The following is a 20,622-nucleotide window of genomic DNA, read 5'->3' as shown; positions in this document are numbered from 1 at the left end:
CTCTCAATTCCAGTACATTTGTGAGAAGCGAGAGAACAAACTCATTTCCTAGTAAGCACCACCCAAGTTGCCCGGAGGAGATCAAACCATCGAGTGCTCCACCTAATACATAAAATGAACCTATCACCGATATTGTAAACCTATCACGGGCATCAACCTTATGCTCCATCTAGCGCAGCGAATGCCCGCGCCGTTTAGTAGATGGATATCAGTACCTACGTATCCAGCGGGCGTATCAGGTTGGCTCTGATCCAACCTGCATCTTTACCCGACTTAGCAGACCAGCTCTGGCCGTTTACACTATGCAAAACGGAGGAGATACCAAGGTCCTCAATTGTTGGAGACTTTCCGCAACCGCAGTGGAGGGAATTTGCTCGATGTCTTGAAGAGTCTTACCACTGCCCGCGCATAAGGTGAACTTTGCAAATCTCGCCCACCTCAGTTCCTAGGACATGGGGATACCAGTACATCATTCATCCAGACATCATATCACCCTCTGCCTTTTAGGTCCACTCTTCTTCTGGTGGTAGGTGAAAGCTATGTAAGAACAAATTGTTCCTGTCTTTGAAGCGCAACTTTGCTAGTTTTTTTTTTCTTTCTTTTTTTTGACCAAACTGACCCACACTTTGGAAAAAAGGGCGCATCAAGCCTCGTTGGGAGAGAGTATAAGACGTCCGACTGAATTCGAGAAATCTGTTTACCTAACTGAGCAAGTTACTGGCAGATGCAGACGGGATCTAATCATGATCATGATTCGCCAGAACGTAACAGCTCTGAGGTAGGTATTTGAAGGACATGGCTGTTTAAAAATTGAGATCAATCGGTCTTCAAGATAGCCAATATCTTCAGCAATAGTGGTGGATTGCACTGGAGGGGTTTTTTGACGAGCATCACGGATATGATATACATTGCCACCTGCTCATATTTATTACCCAAGTCAAGGGATCTCGACTGGGCCGAGAGAAGTTGGCACTCTTCACTAGTGCCCAATCGCGCTACGCTTGTACATCGTATGGATGCGGTTCACTGACAGAATGCCGCACTAGCTCTGGCTTTCAAATTCCCGAAAAAATGTCCTTTTGTATGAAGTCGACTGCCTCCCGAGGAAGACAATGCAAAATAGACAGTATCGGAACTGCTCACTCCCCCCGACCAAAGAACAAAGAGGGGGGAAAAAGGGAAGAATTAGAAGGAGGGAAAGAAACAACAAATGAAAGAGAGGGAATGATGAAGAGCGAGGGGTATTTAGATAACGAGACGCTTTGTGCCAGACAGAATCGCTCAGAAAGTCTCCAGCTCATCAGCCACGCCCTCCTCGTCCTCGGCAGGAATTTCAAATCCATCCTAAAGTCAAACCTGGTCAGCCGAATGGTCTCCAATTGGCGTAAAATAGACAAATTTTCATGGTATCTCCCCCTCTTCCAGCGGGTCATACCTCGGTCGAATACAGAATACCCTGGATATGCTTGACTAGTGTATCCTCCTCCTTCTCAATCTCGGGGTTCTCCTCAATCGCGGTCTGCAGAAGAAGCTCAATGTCGCGCAGCTTGGCGAAATAAAAGTCACGCTCCTTCTCCAAACCGGCGATGGCCTCCTTCTGCGTGGCAATTTCTTGCTGAAGCGCGGCGGTCATGGCGCCGCCGCCTGCGGCCGCGGCCACACGGGGAGCACGGGAAACACTCGTGGTGGGCGTCACACCACGGCGAGAGCTGGAGGATGAAGCCCGAGGCGCGGCAGCGGGGGCACCGGCGGGGGCACCAGAGGCCTTTCGGCGACCGACAGCATCGTAGTCACCACCGGGGTAGTGCTGATCCCAGTACTTCTTCACCCACTGAAGGAATTCCAGGTTATCCTGCATGCGGCACTTGGTCAAGGACTCGACGGGAATAGGCTTCACAATTTGATGACGGGTGAAGACATCTATTGGCGAAGACAAGATCGGCCGGTGTTAGAATGGCTGCTCATTTCTCGCGCGACTTGCTTGCTTGGGGGAGGGAAAGGGGGAATTCGGCCGGCGAAGTTGCGACAGGACGATCGGAACGTACTCTGGAGGATTTTGAAGTTTTGCAGGTATGCATATTCGCTATTCACGTTGAACTTGACCCGGGACATGGGCACATCCACTATTGAGCGAATAGAAAAACCCGAGATTAGCATGGCTGATTCTTGCTTCAATGTCCGCCTTCAGTGGAGAAGGCTTCCATTCTTTTTGGTGTCAAATTCCACGGCTATAGGGCCACTCACTGAATATCGAATCAAAGATTTGGCATAGCGCAGCACTAATCCAGACCAATCAATAAAAAACCCAAGATGAAGCTAGTTTGATCCCAATTCCCATCGATCATCAAACGCAAATGGTGGCTAGCGGGGGAAAAGAAGAGCGATCAAAGAGGGGTGATGGAATTCCTCGTACCCAGTTCCACACTGCTCAATCTTTGTGATGTTCAACTGGAGCAGGCTGTTCAGCCACGCCAGGAGTTCTTGTCTATTCAGAGTTTCCAGTTAGCAATGTGTTCGACTGTCTTCGATCAAGCGCTGTCGCTAGGGGTGTGGTTTGCGAAAGGCCAGACCTACCTAGATTCACCCATGGTGGGGTAGTTGATGAGCCGCGGCTAGGGAGTCTTTCACAAGTAAGATCAGGAAAAGAGAGAAAAGAATATGGTCAAGGGTTTATGAGCCACAGAAAAAGCCGCAATCAATCAGAGTCTCCCGTTGTCAAGAATTGCCGGTCAATGTTGATGAGAAATCGCTGGGATTGTTTTGATGCCAAAACCCACGGATCACGCTGGCGCCAGAAATGACCCGCACGACCAATCACATGAAGCTTAGATAATATGATGCCTGAGGTTGGAGTATCTTTTTTTCCGCCGGTGATACTGCCGCGTCTGGTATCTACCAGACGGACTTTGAGACAATCATACTACGTATTTCTGAAAAGGGCCATTTAACAATTGCACACCAATTGATCGCTCTATTGTGAAATCAGTATGTATGAGTCTAGCAAGAATCTCAATAGCCAAGCAAGAATTATCCGTCGGCTGCAATATTCCTGAGCAAGCCGTTTGCCATTTTTCGTGTCCCTTGTATCACCAGGTTTTTCCAATTGTTTCTTGACTTGTGGCAATTGCCACGCCATATAGTCCCATGTGTATGTGTATGATGCTTTCCCCCAAAACAGAACGCTTAAACGACAGAAAATGCAACAAAACTGAAAGAGAGAAAAATAAAGAATACTCATAGCTCAATGACATGACGATGGGTGTATGAGAGCAAAGGGCGAAAAAAAAGCCAATCAAGCAAAAGTTGGGTTGTTTGAATCTTTGTGAAAAACTCATGCCTCCAAGAGTTCAATGCCATCCAGGCCGTAGCCAAAATCAATGATAACGGCCCGCGCATCTTGACTGGTGGCCACAATACGTCGATAATCCGACTGAACGTTCAACATCCAGCTGGTCGTCCACCCGGGCAAGTCGATGGAAAGCTCGCCAGATTCAGCATCAAAGACTTTCACGCTCATGTCGTAGCTTCCGCTCACAATGCGCTTGTTCATGCTGTCAAGGTGGAGAGAACGAATCAGATCACTGTGGCCATGTAATTTCTGAACCAGCTCCCCCGTGTTGGCATCGAATTGATAGATGGTCTTATCATTACCGCCGGTCAAGATGGTCCGACCATCGTCACTGAATTCAACACAGGCAAGACCTCGGTCCTTGCTGACAAATTCTTTCACACAGTGGCCATTGACGACGTTCCAGAGTTTGGCCACGCCATCCCCGCTAGCAGACACGACGAGATCGCCGCGGAGTTGCACAGCATTGACCGGGCCCTCGTGGCCCACCAATTGCTTCAGAAGCGCGCCCGTCTGACGATCCCAGACACACACTGTGGAGTCCTTGGAGCATGAGACGATGTATCGGTCGTCAAAACAGACATCCAAGACACCTGCACGGTGGGCCTCCAGACGACGAATGGGACGGAAGTCATTTTTGACATCCCACACAATGCAAGTATAATCCGACGAGCCAGTCACCATGATTTCCTCGTCGTATCGCAGGCAGAGGATCGAAGCCGTGTGATAGTCGACCGCGCCGTCAGTGGTCGTGGCAATGTCCGCCACCGGCGTGGGCGGTGGGCAGATAATTGCAAAAGGTGACTTGCCTGTCGCTTGCTGGGCTGGATTGTTGACGGGACCCGTCGGTGCCGTATCGCTGGGGGGCGGGCCAATGATCTTGCGGCAAGACCATGGGTAGTGGGCATCCCAGACGCGAATAGTTCGGTCGCGAGACCCCGTTATGATCTTGTCCTCATCGAATTGGGCGCAGTAAACGCTGTCTTGGTGGCCATGAAGATAAATGGCGGCCGCCTTTCCGTCTTTCCAACGCTGCTCAAGCGCACGTCGAACAAAGTACATCCGCTTCCAGTCTTGATAGGGAGCAGCGTTGCCCACACCATAGGATTGCTTTTTCTTTGAGGCCGTCGCACTCGCAGGACGGCGAGGGAAGCAACCACGGAAAGCATACTTCCAGACATGCGGGGAAGACGCCTGCCGATGCCATGCGCTTGACACGGACTCCGCTTCCATCAGTGAGGCTGGATCAAGGTACGAGAGCACATGTGACATGACCTCTGCGGGAAGATAAGACACGGGATCTATGGTGAAGACAGATTAGCAACGTGTAATAAAACATGAGAGGAAAGCACAGTTCCATACCGATGCGGACGACGTTCAGATCCGTCGACAAGACCTCGGACGAATCATGCAAATTAATCTCGATGCCACTTTCTGAATCCTGGGGCACTCGAGCCTCGGTCTTCTTGAGCAAATCGTGCTCGAGCTTGGCCATTTCCAAGCGGGCCAATTCCATCTGCTCATTTTGTGCAGCGGCGGCAGCTCGGGCCGCAGCGCCTGCGAAACGGTCATTCGGAAGCACCGGTGGCTCCAAGCCGTGTCCAGGAATCGGAACCAGGATGGGCGCCGTGGGGACGTAGAATCCGTGCAAAGCGGACACACTATTAAGGGAAGGACGACGATTGATACTGCCAGAGTTTGGGCCGTGCGACCAGGCCCGGGAACGAGTACCCCAGCTCCCAGACAAGGTGTTGCGCTTGTGTCCAGGCTGGACCGAGGTGTGATAGTAATGACAGTCTTCGGTCTGGAGCTCGTCTGCCGAGGGGTTCAAGTTGTGCTTTGAGGACTTCCCGCGCAGGGTCACCGACAGACGGCGGCCCAGCGCGACGAGTCCATCCATCGGGTGACGCAGACTAGAGAAGCTCTTCGCTGCTCGACGCCGGGGCACGGCGTCTGGAAATGCCTCCATCTCTTCAAATGCCGAGGAGTCAGAGTCATCGCTCGTCTCCGCCAGGGAGGCTTTCCGCAACTTCTCAAATATAAAGTCCTGTGGTAGGGCAACCGTCTGTGCGCTGGATTTTGTGCGTTGACGCAGTGAAAAAGATGGGCGTCGGCGAGACGAAGCGCCAACGGTACTGTCTCGAGGCGACATGATGACGCAAAGGGGGATTGTAATCACAAAGGGGGTGAATAGATCGATCTATTGAGGAACCGCAGGAGTATGACCGAACCGCCGAAACTTTCGCTGGAGGTTTGGCGGTGGGTAATGACTGAAAGGTCTGGTCGTCGTGCAGATCTTGGTGTATCTCAGTTGAGGGTCAAATGCAACGAAGGCGATATAGTTGCGTAGAGGGAGGCCTTGGGGTTGACAAAGTGAGACTGGAATGGGGTATTGCGACGGTTGATATGCAAGAAGAGACTGTGACGATAGAGACTCCAACGAGACCTCGAGAGCCGAGGCTGGTACGGAAATTAAGACGTAAAGAATGAAACGAGATGAACACCAGACGACCGACAAAGAACAATGCGTGAAAGAAGAAGAAAAAAAAAAGGTTCGAGGACCAGGCGACAAGCGTGAAGATAAGGGCGAGGAGACCTCCGAAGCCAAAAGGGCAACTCGAAGGGTCCGAGAGTCGTGGGCGGTGAATGGCGGGGGGTACACGCGACTTGACGGTGGCGTTGAAAAATGCCTTGACTGGGGTGTACTCTATACAAAGTGATTTGATCCGGAGAACTCAAAGAAAAAATTCTTCACCCAAGCGTCCGGGGGCGGCAAACCCTGGGGGGAAAATCATGCGGGAGAAGTAGCGCTACTTCATGCATAACGCCTGGCCGGGAGGCGCTGGGGGTATTGAGTACCTGCAACCGATTCCCACGCTTCGGGCGTCGGTGGCGGTTTTGGGCCTTTCGACCCAGCGGTCCAGCTAACTTTGTTGCAGGTCGGAAAAACCAGGAGGCTGAAAATTCTTTTCCAGAAGACTTGTCCGGGTCTTGTGGATTGCTCATCAGGTTGACAGGGTGACGTGCCCTTCACAGTCTCCAGGGCCTTGGCTGGGGACGTGATCATCTTCGTAATAACATTCAAGATTGAACGAGACAAGCCTCCAGCACGTCCATATGAGGCGGACCCATACCGTCGATCTGGTTCGTCAGCATTGACTGTACTGGACTCCATGTTTTCTCTTCGGATGATCCAGCCGATGGATCCACTTCTCCACGGCCCACACCGACAAGGAGGACACTAACGAGTGTAATTGAAGGACGGGAAGAAGCTGAGTGAATGACTACGTACTAGGGCGCAGAGCGAAGACGGGATGGTTGTTGAATTTCGAATTGCTCGTAGTCGAAGAGTGGAGGCAAGCACTTTTAGTGTCCTGTTCGGAAGGAAAGACGGTGTCGTTGCTTGTTCACCAGACAAGTTACAAACCGGCCTAGAAATCGTACGATGAAGAATCTCAAAGATGCCCTGGGTACCAGTATCATCTTTTTTTTGGAGTTTCATACCCTAGCACGAGGACATCTTGAAGCAATTCGATCAGTTGAATCATCACTGTGTCTATTCTTTCTCGCCTCTCAGCTTTCCTTCATGACTGCTCCGGCTCAATTCAAGCAAAAGCCTTGTCGTACCCAGTCAGAGTAAACCGGTAGTGGACATCACCCTTCTTCATCCGCAGCATGGCCTGCTTCAATCCTTCCTCGCTAATTGGAATCTCCTCCACCCAGCCCTTCAGTCCCTTGTCCGCTGCCAGCTGCAGCATGTCAAGCATCTCCCGACGCGATCCCAAGTGACTGGCACCAATCAAGACACCGTTTGAAATCAGCGACTGAGCCTTGATGACCTGACCCTCTTCTTCAGGCAATCCCACACTGACCCAGCGACCGTGCACATCCATCATGGACAAATACTTGGCCAAGTCAAAGCCATCGGATGAGTTTGCACAGTTGATGATCAGATCAAAGGAGAAGCGATGATCCTTCTCCCATCCTTCCTCGGCGGTCGCGATGTACCCGTCCGCTCCCAGCTTGCGAGCGTCCGCCTCCTTGGCCCGAGATCGCGAGATCGCCCACGTCTCTGCTCCCAGCGCCTTGGCAAACATGATGCCAAAGTGCCCGATGCCGCCCAGCCCCACGATCCCGACCTTCTTGCCGGGACCGGCGCCGTTGCGCACCAACGGTGAGTACGCCGTCAGCCCAGCGCAGAGCATCGGTGCGACAGTGTTGGTCTCCAGCGCGTCGGGGATCGGGAAGACCCAGTGTTCGTGGGTGCGTACATGCGATGAATACCCACCTTGGCTGACGATGCCCGTCTCGGGCCACTCAGAGCCGTAGGTATCCATCATCATGACGGGGCAGTAGGTCTCGTTGTCATTGCGGCATTGCTTGCACTCGCCGCAGGAGTAAGATTGCGCGCCGACGCCGACACGTTCGCCCTCTTTGATCAGTGTGACCTTGGGGCCTACACGAATCGCTCGGCCAATAATTTCTACAGAACAACACAGCGACATCAGTGGATTTTGTTTCCCCAGAAGAGTACTTGGGAAGAAGGCTCCAAGGCACTCGTTAATGCCTGAGTGATTACATACCGTGTCCAACACACAGAGGGAACTTTTGCTCGCCCCATCCACCGCTGATTGTGTGCACATCACTGCCACATACTCCGCACGCTTCAATCTTCACGTCGACGTCTGGACATGAGTTAGATAGGGAAAAGGTCCTCATCGCTTTGAGTTCGGAACGAAGCCACCTACCATAATCGCCAAAGGGCTTCAATTTGTACTGCAGAGAGCAAGGACTCTTTCGTCAGCTATCCTCTCCTTCCATGCTTTCCTTGTTGGTCCCCGTTCTCTCTTCTTTCAGGGCACAAGACTCACAAAGCGCTTGTGGAACTCAGTGTAGGTCTCCGGTCCGTCAACCTGGAATCCTTGGGCTTCCTCGGGGTAAGGCATTGTGATAGGGGATGAGAGGTATGGACACAGCCGGAGCGAGTCAATTGAAGAACGTGAAAAGGATGCGTGAAATCTCAACTGTACAGAATACGCGTCACAACGATCACTGAACAATGATTTTGACAAATTAATCGAAGGAAAAGAAGAAGAAGGAGAGAGAGAGCGAAAATATTAAAAAAAAAAAGAAAGGCTCAGCCCTTAGCGAGAAGCAAACGCGGGATACGAAGAGGGGTATACAAAGATCCAAGACAACCTTCCCCCCACTGCTAAGACTGCGCTGTTCCTGATGAAGAAAGCAAAACAGATGCCGAGAATACCCATGACGAACATGTCGGGCAAAAGTGACAATTAGTGACTATCACAAGATCAACACTCGAGCCCGCTCAGCTTGATTCTGACTGGAGTAAATTTGTTTAGCGTGGGGAGGGCTCGACGGGTCAATAAGCCCGTCTCCATCTCCACGTCCGGTTGATTGTTTCGCGCCCCCCAATTAGGTACTGCTTGTCCCCACGTCAACCATCGGGGTTGTATTCATTGTTTTTAGATCCCAGTCGAGCCTCGGGCAGGAGAGGTAGGCAGACTACACCGAATCATATTATCTGCACGTCATCTGCATATGGTTTGCATACATTTCGAATCCGAATGGTGCTTGGCCGAGGCCGTGGGATCCCATGTATTACAGTAGAACTACTTCCTTGGCACTATCACTGAAGAGAACCAAATTGTTATGAAAAGGTGAGTGCACCTCTGTCATTTCCAGGACATGCAGCTGTCATATGCTTTGTCCAAAGATACCAAGAGTATGACCATCGTTTTAATGACCGATCTTACTCAGATTCAGTCCATATCGGTTGGGTCAGAAGATATTTCTCGAAATACGCCAACAACCGCAATATTTTGACAGCTCGCCAGGGCGTGTACCTGTCTCGTCCACGTCGATTACCCACGGGACGAGGATCAGGTTGAGTTTTTCCACCAATCAGAGTCCTGACCAGAAACGGGATGAATGTCTCCAGTCCCGCGGACGACTGAATTGAGCTTAATTATTTCTCGTGTAGTGGTGACTATCTGGAAGGACGAAGACTCCAGTGAAATGCACGAGTACGAGCAGTCATTGAATGGATCAAGCTCGATGTTCAATTTTTCATTTCTTCTCCTTGTCTTGCTTCATTTGAGTTCTATTTTCGCTATCCTCTCGTCACAATGGAATGAGAAAGGTTTATCTTTTTGACGTGGTAGAAAGTGTTTTTTTTTTTGGCGTAGAATATGAAAGAGGTGGTATTCATCAGATAATTGTGTACAACGTGGCTAAGTTTTTTCTTCGAATTTGATCACTCTTTATTCAAAATAATGCTGTTCCCCCTCCCTTTTCAAGCTACGTCCTTCAAGGAAAGCTCCACATCCATAGCACTCTTGATCTTATCCGCGACCTCCTTGGCCTGTGCCTCACTCAGACGAGCAAGCGGACGGCGGGGATAGCCACCGTAGCCATAGTAGGACTGAATTGCCGACTTGGTGCCGGGGATGGCGGACTTGGTGAGAACCCAGTCGGCGGCACTCAGTTGCTGCTGAGCCTCGATGGCTTCAGTCAGACGTCCCTCCGACCACAGGTTGAAGACGCGCACGCACAGACGAGGCATCACGTTCGCGCCACCAGCCAAGATGGCTGAGCCGCCCGAGATCAAGGTCTGCAAAGTAAAGTCGGCGATGCCGCCAAAGGCAACGTACTGGTGCTTCGCATCCGGCTTGGAGACCGAAGGCGCGGCACGCTGAGCCGGCGCCAGAGGGGAGGCCGGGGTAATAGCGCCGAGAGCAGTCGCCACGCGTGTCAATTTGCCGGTGTTGGCGCAGGTGAACTTGGTGCCAACGATATTGGGGTGCTGAGAGATGCGAATGATCAGGTCCGAGTCCATATCGATGCCGGCCACGGCACCGGGATAGTTGTACATGATGATGGGGATGGGAGAGCCGTCGGCCACGGCGGTAAAATATTCGTAGATACTCTCGTCATTGCCCACGGCACCGCGGTAGTAGCTGGGAGGGAGAATGAGGGTGTATTCGCCACCCGCTTCAGCGACCTCCTTGCACAGCTCGATGGTGCCTCGGATACTGTTCTCGCTGGCGCCGGCAATGACCGGAACGTTGGTGAAACCGGCCTCGTCGAGAGCGGATCGAGTCTCTCGCGTGACGGTGGCACGCTCTGCCCGGGTGAGATGCACCGCTTCACCGTTGGAGCCCATGGTGATCAGGCCGACCAGACCGGCCTTGGCCAGCCGCACCGCATGACGACGGATGGCGGGAATATCGAGATCCTCGGTCTCGGGGTCGAAGAAGGTCATTGTGGGCGCATACGCGCCGGGACGAAGAGGCGTGAGAGGCATTTTGATAGGATGGATCGTGGATACTGTCTTGATGGAAGAATATCAACAGCAAGGGTGTCTCGTTTCAAGCCTGACAGCTTTATCAAAGCTCAATCCGCGCTATGTGTGTGAGAGTGAGTGCAAGATGCAGAGAAACCGGAAAAGGAGAGGACGAGGGACGAACTACGACGCTTGACCGAGTTCTTTTTATCCGTCCGTCCCTCCATCTGCTCTGAGCCACTTCTGTCGCAGCAGCCTCCAACCACGTTGGGCTCTCCCATCTCTCTTTCTCGCCAGCCCCTCCTTTGCCCCCCATTCCTTCCATCCCCCTCATCACAAGAAGATTCCCCATCCCCCCCCCCCCCACGTCGGCGTCTGTTCCGCGATGATGTGTATGGTGGGGAATATCTTCCTCCAATAGCCGACCAGTGACGAAATGTGGGGGGATTCTTTCAAGCGGGACAACAGCAGGACCCTCATTTATGGGGCGAGACGCGGGGCTCGGAAGAAGAGCTGGCGAGAGGACGCGATTCAGAAAGATACTATGGACAACACCGGCGACGTGGGAGGGAAAAAAAAGGACAAAGACAAAAGCAAAGGATGAAAGCAAATCAAGCCCACAGAGAACGTGTCGAGATGAGATAGTCTGGAGATCACGAGACAGTGACCACCTTGGGAAATCTTCCTCAATCGCAACCGTATCGTCACCAACCCCGCGCCCGATAAGAAATAGCCTAAAAAAGAGAAAAATAAATAACAAGAAATCAAATAAAAATTCTGGGAGAAAATCAGGTGGTCGGCTATTGAATGATCCATTTACGTCTCCCCACGGGCCAGTCACTCCTCAATTTAGGATGAGTTCAATCGCCGGAAGAATTAAGTCCAGCGACTAGACCAGCTGGCGATCGATCTTCCTTTTCCCTTCTCTTTTCAACGTTGCATGGCAGCTGATCTATACATTGCGCGTGAATCCTCCGGCTGCAATCCTTCCAGAATTCATTTTCTCAAGTTGATCTTGTGTTGCAATTGTCCTTATCCCAACCATAACTGCAGCCATGGCTCCTCCTAGCGTTTTGATGGTATGATTGACCACTGTTTGAGTTGTTCTTCGTCGTAATCATCGGCATCTCTCTCTCTCTTGTTTGTAATTTCCCTCGTGAATATGCGCCGACTGACGTGGTACGACGGAATAGGTGGGCACGGGCGAATACACCACCGGGTTTGTCGGGGTGGTGCCTCGGGATCAGACAAGAAGGTCGGCGTAGTCGGATTGACCATGTTTGATCTGCGCCGACGAGGCAAAGTGGGCGATCTGAGTATGGTGGGCGTGTCTGGCAAGAAATATCCCGGCATTCGTAAGTTCACCTCCACGAGCACAGATCGAGTCGGTCACCACAGGATCGGGTTCGCAATGAATCATGGCTGACGCAACAAACCAGGCGATCACTTGCACCGCAATATCTGCCAGGTTTACAACGGACTGGATACCTCCTTCACCTCGTATCCCGCCGACGATCAAACCGATCCGGATGCCTACAAGACGGCCATTGACGCCCTTCCCAAGGGCTCCGCCATCACCATCTTCACCCCCGACTCGACCCATTTCCCCATCGCGCTGTATGCCATTGAACGGGGCCACCACGTTCTCATCACCAAGCCCGCCACCCAGCGGCTAGAGGACCACCTCACTCTCGTGGAAGCCGCACGCAAAGCAGGCGTCTTTGTCTTCGTGGAGCACCACAAGCGCTTCGACCCCGCGTATGCGGATGCGCGGGCCAAGGCTCGCTCGCTCGGAGATTTCAATTACTTCTACAGCTACATGAGTCAGCCAAAGAGTCAATTGGAGACGTTCAAGGCGTGGGCGGGCCGCGACTCGGATATCTCCTACTATCTGAACTCGCACCATATCGATATCTGCGAGAGTATGGTGCCAGATTACAAGCCGGTACGAGTCACCGCGACCGCGTCTCAAGGCACGGCGGCAGCGGTGGGCTGTATCCCCGAGACCGAGGACACCATCACACTGCTGGTGGAGTGGCGGAGGAAGGACGATTCATCGAAAATTGCCACGGGCGTGTACACGGCCAGCTGGACTGCGCCGTTGAAGGCGGGTGTGCACTCAAACCAATACTTTCACTGTATGTTCTCTCTCTCTCTCTCTTTGTGGAAAATTCCCTTCCCATTGAGCTACCTACCACTGCTTTTATATCCTTTACATCGTCCTCCAAATTACTGATTCCCATCACCAGATATGGGTGCCAACGGCGAAATCCGCATCAACCAAGCCAAACGCGGATACGACGTGACCAGCGATGATCAGGGACTGGTGTGGTACAACCCGTAAGTCAATATCTTTCCAATCCTTCTTGCCCCAGCATAATTTCCCTCCAGCGCAAGACCCACGCGATGCACGCGAGTCGTTTTTAACACATATGCCAACAATCCAGATTCTACATGCGCTATGCCCCCGATGAAGAGGGCAACTTTGCTGGTCAGACGGGCTACGGATACATCAGCTTTGAAAAGTTCATCGATGCCGTGACGGCGCTGAACGAGGGTCGGGTGACCCTGGACCAGTTGGATGCTCGTCCTCTGCCCACCTTGACGAACACAATCGGGACGACTGCCATTTTGGATGCGGGACGCAAGTCGCTGGATGAACGGCGCCCTGTGGAAATTATCTGTGAGGATGGCAAGTGGCAGTTGAAGTAGATCAGAGATTATGACACCGTATATGTATCAGGCGTATGGTGAAGAAGATATAAATTCCTCACTCAGAAGGGGAAATGGCATAAGATTTACGAAACAGTGGACGGAACATTGGATGGATGAGATGAAATACACTAAAACTTTGTCCAATAGATGACACTCTTATATGTTCAAATCGAACTAGCAAGAGAGCTCAGACATGGCAAATTGCGTGATAGGTAGATCCATTGAGAGTTTCCATAGGTAGGTATCAGACTGACACAGACATTTCCCCAAGGGGCCTGTTGAGCTCTAATCGGGGATCCATAATTTGAAGAGGACTGGGTAATCGCTCGACACTTGCAAGGAAGCAAACACAATACATCTGACATGACATCTTCCAGTTACGCCTAACATGCAAGCAACAGGAACAAAAAAATAAAAACAGCCTAGACTCCCACAGCATCGCTCCCTATCATGGTATCATACAAAACAAACACAAAAAAGAAACAAAACAATTTCCCAAAGCAACAGCTCCAGCTCAACGGCGGGATCCACCTTTGACGATTCCATCTGGGCCCTTGTCGAACTTGACTCGACATTCGGGACAGTACCATTTGGCCGTCCGCGAGGGCACTTCTGAAAGTCCCACGCATTCAAGATGGAACCAAACGTATTCGCACTGGAGATTGGTCAGTGATTGATTTGGAGATCAACGGAATGTTTGCTTCTCCCACGGAGAGAAAGTGCAGAACCTACATCTTGATTTTCACAACAGATCATCGTCCCAAAGCTCACATCTCCGCAGAGGCAGTAACGTGGCTCATTGGCATCGATTTCTTCCACCACCCCGTCCTCATCGACCCGAATATCTTGTGATGTGTTCAGATTGATGCGTCTCTTGCCTGGCTTGGCTTTGCGACGGCCGTAACTAACGGCAGCCCCTCCGTCTTGTCCAGACGAGACCGGTCCCGGGGCGGGACGCTTGCGTTTGCGATTGGGTCCAGGAACGCTAGGCGCGTGAGAGGGCTCGCGAACGGGAGTCTTGCGAGCTGGAGTGGCACTCTTCACACGCAAATCTCGACCACCAGCAACGGCGGTCGTCGAGAAAGGACCAAGACTTCCGTGTTCAATGGAAGGCGCGGCCGCTGCAGAACGCCTCGAGGAGGGCCGTGTCACCGGCGGGGTGGGCGTAGCGGCCGAGTGCGCAGCAGATCTCATAGACCGCCGTGAGCCGGTGGGTGAGGGCGGTGGTGAAGGCGCTTCCACTTCGCCCAGGGGCGAATTTGGAGCCTCGATGGGGTCTGCCACCACTTCGTCAACATCTACAGCGCCGCTGTCGGCCCCTCCACGACCGGACTTGCGAAGCGGCTTGGAAGCAGAGACCAAGTCACTTTGAATGATGGCGTCCGTCTCTGTTGACTGTTCTGCTTGAGCTTCTAGGGCACTAGGTCCAGCCACAATGGGAGCCGCGGCGGCGACTGCTCCAGGGGTCACGATGGGTCCAGGTTGCTCTGCGGCAGCGGCAGCGGCTGCCGCCGCCTCGTCACGCTTGCGTTTTCGCGAGGACCGACTCACGGGGGTGAGGGAGATAGCTCCCGTGGTTGCCTTGCTGGGTGTCAGTCCTTCCTCGCCGTTGGCGGCGGCCTCTCGAGCCTGCAACTCTCGTTTCAGCTTTTTTGCTTCATTCAATTTCATCCCACGATTACTAAGCTGTCCAGCAGATATAACTCTGTCAATTTCGTCCCTGCGCGTCCTCTCTATATCATCACAATCCACGAATTCGGTACCGGTTTGCTCAGCCAGCGCTTTTGCAGTCTTGTACGCCTCCCATCCGCGACCAGCAAGCGCCAATTCACGTTGAATCATCACCTCGCTAGGCTGCCACACGGCATTCTTCTTCATCTTCTTGCGCAGCTTTGTCATCTCCCACTCGGTTAGCCGCAACCATGGCAAATGTTCACTACCTACTTTGGCATCGTCCGGTGGGGGTTTGAGTTGTGCAAGGGCATTGCTGGTGGAGGCGCCCGTCCCAGAGCTGGGCCGGCGCGCCTTCTCCTTCTTGGGGGGTTTCACGGGTTTGGGAGGGATTTCCGCTTCCATCTCTGCATCTGACTGCTCCGTGCTGGCGATGGGGGAGTCCGGGTTGAAGTCGGTCAGATGTTCTGCGCCAATGCCCGAACGGCGTGACCTGGATTTCTTTCGTTTGCCAATTTCCCCACGATTGTCCAACCGGAGGGTGATGCGAGTGGTGGACGACCCATCCTTCTTGTCTTTGCGCCGCTTCGGCGTAGGCTCTGGAAGCGGCGTTGGCTCTCTTGAGGGTGGTTTGGGAAGGGCTTCCAATTTTTGTCGAATGCAGCTTAACCGGTCGAAATGGCGGTCCACGACGTCGAACAGGCGACACGCTTCAGCAAAAGCAGATTCGCGGGCATTGATCGCGCGGTCGAGACGGTGGGAGATTCCACTGCGCAGGGCGATCGCGCTGGGACGTTCCTCAGAGGGAAAATCCGGGAGTTGGCCATAAGTGCGGGCTAAGTTGTGGACATCCTGAGCGGAGTCGAGATATCGGTCGTCCAGGCCCCGAGCCAAGGTGAGAGACCGAATGATGTCCGCCGGGAGGTACTCGGTGTAATCAATGAAATCCGTCACGGTGGCTTGCGCATCCGGGTCAAAGGGACCATCCAGGATGACCCCCCCGCTGTGGTCAGTCTCGTCGGTCATGACCATCGTGACGGGGCGCCAGGGCGCGTGTCTGCCGCAGGCCGCGCAGCCAAATCGGGGGGCACACGAAAGAAGCGACCGGGCGCTGAGCTGATGCAAGAGCCGCGAATGATGAATTTGGCGGCAGCAAGCATAAATACTTTAGTTGACGGATGTACTACTACCAGCGAGGCCATGCTGCTGTTTGGCAGCTGCAGGAGCAGACTATCCGGCTGATCATTGTTCCGTGTCACATCGATGTCAGGTGACTTTCCTTTTCCATTTTGGGTAATTAGCTTGCATGTGTCGTGCGCTCGAGCTAACTGGAATCCCTCACTTTCAGCCGATGCGAGTAACGTGTATTATATTGTAAATAGATCACTGGTGGATTTGTAGACATGAAAATTTCTCTAAGAGGAGATGCTGTGACTGGGATGAAGCCCCGTGTAACGCGACTGAGAGCTCTTCTCCTCACTTGGGCTGCCTTTGTTTGTTTTTGACTTTCTATGTTGTGGCATTCGATACTCTGTCCCCTTGTGGAAGGACCTCGAAGCATCAAAAATTGACAGGCAAGTGCGACCAACATCTCTGATACTTAGAGGGACTTTTCGCACCCTCTAAACACCAGCTCGAGCTATCTTCACTCGATCAACTTTTCTCCCAATCGGCCTACCGTCTTTCTACTTCATCTGTCCTTGCTTCATGCCTAACGCACATCATCTACGATCTATCGAGCGTGCATCAGTTTGATCTTTTTTTCACCTTGGAACTGCCCTGATTCTGACCTTCAAAGAGCCATGGATCGAGCGCAACGACTGCAGCTTCTGTTTGCGGGGGATGAAGACCTCTTGCAACTCGACACTCACTTGGCACGCCCTGTATTAATCCCTCCACATTTTTCTACCAAGTCATATGTCACACTCTACCCACTCTGCTGTGAATGCAGACGAATTCTGACAATCTCAAAACTGATTTTACCGAAAAGGTGAGAGTTGTTACTACAACCCACTTGGAGCAAAGACTAACTCGACGGTCTAGGCTGGGGAAGACACCCTCAAAGACATCGAGCCAGTAGATGGCGGACCTCTTCCACACCTACAGCCACAAACATTGATGGAGGACCTCCCACCCAGCGCCAGCAAGATTCCTGAGTGGGAGCTCCGGCGTGCATATGTCCCTGCGAAAGCGCTGCCCAAATTCCCCTACAAGTATGTCTTCCCCCACGGCCGGGAATTGTCTAGGAAGGTTGCACGAGCATATTTTGACGGTGGCCGCGTCTGGCAACGAGTATGGGAAATGTAAGTCACCGGATCTCAAGAAACATGACGTGGAGTGTTTGATGCAGAATGCTGCCAGAATTGGCGTCTAAACGAAGTTTTAGCTACCATCTGCCTCTTCCGGGTGAGAAATATCTTCTACTGGTACCCGCCCTTCAAGTGAAACAGCTTCTCGATGAGATTAACTACGACTTTGACTGCGATTTGGCCCTCCTCACTTCGCAAAAGGGTCTTGCGCTCTCGTTCAATGATGGTGATGGGACTCCCCAGCCAGTTCGTCTGGGTTTTATCGAAGATCGCGAAGGGTTGTACCAGATGGAGCAGCAAATCCGCCAGGCAACAAAAAGTCAGAGCGACTGGATGAAGACCTGTAGCCCGGCAGCTTTGCGTGCATTCCAAGAAAAGGCCTACGACGCTCTCATGACATTCAAAAGGGGAAGTTCAAAATCGAAGGGCCAGTCTGGGGGCTTTGACGCCGTGTTTGCCAGCAGTGGTGAGCTGACTCGGACTCTGCGCAAGATCCAATCTTACCTTGGATTGCAGCAGCTGCCTCCCCAAAAACCATCCCCACCGGAAAGTGCAGACACGAGCGCTCGCGCCCCGCTGGAAGTCAATCGAGAGGAAAATGATGTTACCCCCGTCTTCTACAGCATTGACGTGGAGTGGAATGAGAGAAATTCGCACCAAATCACGGAGATTGGAATCTCGATACTGGACACCCGGGACCTTCGCTCCCTGTCTCCTGGACCTCATGGCGATAACTGGGCGCAACTCATTCGATCGGTACATCTCCGCGTTGCCGAGTACAAGAGCTTTTGCAACACAAGATTTGTGCGAGGCTGCCCTCACCTTTTCCTTTTTGGTAAGAGCGAATTTGTCCCGGAGCGGCGCATTGGACGACGAGTTGATGACTTCTTCGCGCCTCCTTCGGGGGATGCGGAGAGACACATTGGCGCGTCTCCCCCTGCGCAGAAAGCACAGAAAGAACCTGCTCGGAAGATGATCTTGGTTGGTCACAGCCCCGACGGTGATGTGAATCTTCTTGCACAACGCAGTCGTGTCTTCCAGACCTTTTTGAGTGAAGGGAGTATCTTCCTGGAGACACTGGATACCCAGCAACTGTATCGCCACCTCCGAAAGGAGCCGCATCAGCGCAGCCTGGAGCATGTACTTCATGGCCTGGGAATTGAGCCCCGATGCTTGCACAACGCGGGAAATGACGCGCGGTACACGATGGAGGCCTTGATTCGCATTGCCTGGGACTTTGCGGAATGACACCTCAGTGGATCCTGCATGATGCCAGGGCACCGTCAGTATGGTGACATGTTTTTTCCCCTTAATTCTAAGATAGTTTTACTGGACCTATCAATCCTTGTGGACCAATTCTGGGATGGAAATTCTCACTTGATCCGCATCTGCACTCGATCGTGACTGCAGTTTGACTCACGGACCTGTGACGGAAATAAGCGGGGATAGAGTGCAGCTTAAACTTTTAGAGATCATCACCCTTTAACCAGCTCCCTTCTACTCCCGATCGTATAATTTGCAACTATTCCATCTTAGCTCGTTGGTGCCCCCACCTTGATACTCGTCGGGGACCTTCCTCTGACTCGGCCGTTTCAAACGTCTCGTTCCTCGTCTCGCACTCGCCAACGATCGTCTGTTTCTGAAACCTCCCGTCGAGCAACAAGTCTCCTTGACAATCGATCTTCCATTCGGCAGTGGCAGACCCTGCTCAACTCTACTGCGATTCCGAATCTCTGAAATTGGCCTTTTTCCCCCCCATTCACCTGTTCAATCGCGCTATCTAGTGCAACTCTGCCTTTCTACGTCGTGTATACCCCACGTCTCTCCACTGACCTCTGAGAGATCACCCACACGACTCACACGACTCACACGACCTTGACTCTCTCTCCTACATCCCCAAGAACAAAAGCAAAATTGCCTCTGAACAGAAAAAAATAAATATATAAAGAAGATGACCACTCAAGGCCCCCTAACTCAATGGCTCCTCGCAGCCACCCCTCAATCCCTCAAACGTGCCACCACCCATCCATTCCTCGCCGCCGCCGGTAGCGGCACCGTCTCCAAAGACACACTCTCGCAATGGCTCTCCCAAGACCGACTCTACGCGCAATCTTACATTCGTTTCATCGGCATGCTCCTCGCCAAAATCCGTCTGCCTGCTCAATCTTCCTCCACGCCAAGCTCCATTTCTCCCCCGCCCCTGCCCCCGTCGTCGTCGTCGTCTCCACGCCGCCCCATGACTATTGAGCAGAGCATCGTCGACATTCTGATCGATGCCCTGGTCAATATCCGGGCGGAACTGCACTTTTTCGAAACCACGGCTGCAGAGTACGGTCTGGATCTTACGGCGTTGCCGGCGTGCGAAGGGCTCGAGACCAGGTCCGCGAGCAGTGGACAATCTGTTCCCATTGCGACTTCGGCGGGCATCTTGACGACGGGACCAGGCTCGTGTCCCGGGTTCACGGGGCGAGTGTGTTCCGGTACGAGCGTCTCGGTGGGTGGAGCCGAGTCGGGCGAAATCGAGGACGATGTCTCGATGACGAAGAATGATCTTGATCATTCTCATCAACAGCAGCAGCAGCAGACGGATTCGGATATTCCCCGTGAGCAATTACATAAATTATGTAAAGCCCAGGGCGAATGTCAAACTCCCGGTGCAACGGGCACAGGTGATCCCACCATGCCCAATCCCCCGGTGTCAACACCAGACTGTGAACCATGTCAACCCTCACGCTTGACGACGGGTCCACCGTTGGAACAAGGCCCGGTCTTGTTCACAGCTAACCCAATCACACGGGCTTACATCGACATGTTCATGTCAGCCGCGAGTCCCGGCGTGAGTCCAATTGAGGGAATCACCGTGCTCTGGGCAACGGAGATATGTTACCTGCGATCGTGGCGCTATGCCGCCTCGTATGGGCGGAAGAAGAAGAAGGAAACGGCGGCGGCAACAGCAGCAGCGATGACGGAGAATCGAGATGCGGACGGGGGTGCATTACGAGACCGGTTTATTCCGAACTGGTCGAGTCGGGAGTTTGAAGAGTTTGTGAATCGGATCGGGGATGTGTTGGATGAAATGGTGGGGTCGTTCAAGGGCGCCGAGGAGGCGGAGGGGATTCGGGTGAGATGTTTGGATTGGTGGAGGCAGGTGGTTTGGCTGGAGGAGAGATTCTGGCCATCAATGGAGTAGAGTAAACAAAAGCAAAGCGATTCTGGTCAAGGAAAAAAAAAAGGCAGACGGCTAAACTGACAAAAGATTGACTGGACATGGA

At 52.7% G+C, this 20,622-nt stretch overlaps 8 protein-coding genes across 8 annotated transcripts; 3 read left to right on the top strand and 5 right to left on the bottom strand.

Annotated features, from left to right (window-relative positions):
* Positions 1-1,281: 1,281 nt before the first annotated feature.
* On the bottom strand, positions 1,282-2,588 carry POX_b02786 (Microtubule integrity protein mal3; the record flags this gene model as incomplete). The annotated part of the gene is made up of 6 exons (XM_050111695.1): positions 1,282-1,344; positions 1,436-1,920; positions 2,046-2,123; positions 2,245-2,279; positions 2,414-2,485; positions 2,575-2,588. The coding sequence occupies 6 exons, from the start codon at positions 2,586-2,588 to the stop codon at positions 1,282-1,284; spliced, it is 747 nt and encodes a 248-aa protein (XP_049972041.1).
* Positions 2,589-3,331: 743 nt separating this feature from the next.
* On the bottom strand, positions 3,332-5,501 carry POX_b02785 (uncharacterized protein; the record flags this gene model as incomplete). The annotated part of the gene is made up of 2 exons (XM_050111694.1): positions 3,332-4,650; positions 4,712-5,501. The coding sequence occupies 2 exons, from the start codon at positions 5,499-5,501 to the stop codon at positions 3,332-3,334; spliced, it is 2,109 nt and encodes a 702-aa protein (XP_049972040.1).
* A 1,453-nt stretch (positions 5,502-6,954) lies between these two features.
* POX_b02784 (NADP-dependent alcohol dehydrogenase 6) lies at positions 6,955-8,295 on the bottom strand (the record flags this gene model as incomplete). The annotated part of the gene is made up of 4 exons (XM_050111693.1): positions 6,955-7,832; positions 7,933-8,034; positions 8,098-8,125; positions 8,221-8,295. 4 exons carry the CDS (start codon positions 8,293-8,295, stop codon positions 6,955-6,957), a joined length of 1,083 nt encoding a protein of 360 aa, XP_049972039.1.
* A 1,370-nt stretch (positions 8,296-9,665) lies between these two features.
* On the bottom strand, positions 9,666-10,676 carry POX_b02783 (L-threo-3-deoxy-hexylosonate aldolase; the record flags this gene model as incomplete). Its single annotated transcript, XM_050111692.1, has 1 exon — positions 9,666-10,676. One exon carries the CDS (start codon positions 10,674-10,676, stop codon positions 9,666-9,668), a length of 1,011 nt encoding a protein of 336 aa, XP_049972038.1.
* A 1,141-nt stretch (positions 10,677-11,817) lies between these two features.
* Positions 11,818-13,367, top strand: POX_b02782 (uncharacterized protein; the record flags this gene model as incomplete). Its single annotated transcript, XM_050111691.1, has 4 exons — positions 11,818-12,010; positions 12,095-12,793; positions 12,905-12,995; positions 13,103-13,367. 4 exons carry the CDS (start codon positions 11,818-11,820, stop codon positions 13,365-13,367), a joined length of 1,248 nt encoding a protein of 415 aa, XP_049972037.1.
* A 517-nt stretch (positions 13,368-13,884) lies between these two features.
* POX_b02781 (uncharacterized protein) lies at positions 13,885-16,073 on the bottom strand (the record flags this gene model as incomplete). Its single annotated transcript, XM_050111690.1, has 2 exons — positions 13,885-14,025; positions 14,103-16,073. 2 exons carry the CDS (start codon positions 16,071-16,073, stop codon positions 13,885-13,887), a joined length of 2,112 nt encoding a protein of 703 aa, XP_049972036.1.
* Positions 16,074-16,843: 770 nt separating this feature from the next.
* Positions 16,844-18,598, top strand: POX_b02780 (uncharacterized protein; the record flags this gene model as incomplete). The annotated part of the gene is made up of 4 exons (XM_050111689.1): positions 16,844-16,924; positions 16,993-17,031; positions 17,085-17,344; positions 17,428-18,598. The coding sequence occupies 4 exons, from the start codon at positions 16,844-16,846 to the stop codon at positions 18,596-18,598; spliced, it is 1,551 nt and encodes a 516-aa protein (XP_049972035.1).
* Positions 18,599-19,301: 703 nt separating this feature from the next.
* On the top strand, positions 19,302-20,540 carry POX_b02779 (uncharacterized protein; the record flags this gene model as incomplete). The annotated part of the gene is made up of 1 exon (XM_050111688.1): positions 19,302-20,540. One exon carries the CDS (start codon positions 19,302-19,304, stop codon positions 20,538-20,540), a length of 1,239 nt encoding a protein of 412 aa, XP_049972034.1.
* Positions 20,541-20,622: the final 82 nt, after the last annotated feature.

Source organism: Penicillium oxalicum, chromosome II (assembly GCF_001723175.1).
Source record: "Penicillium oxalicum strain HP7-1 chromosome II, whole genome shotgun sequence".
NCBI lineage: Eukaryota > Fungi > Ascomycota > Eurotiomycetes > Eurotiales > Aspergillaceae > Penicillium > Penicillium oxalicum.
This window is presented reverse-complemented; position numbering and strand designations above follow the sequence as displayed.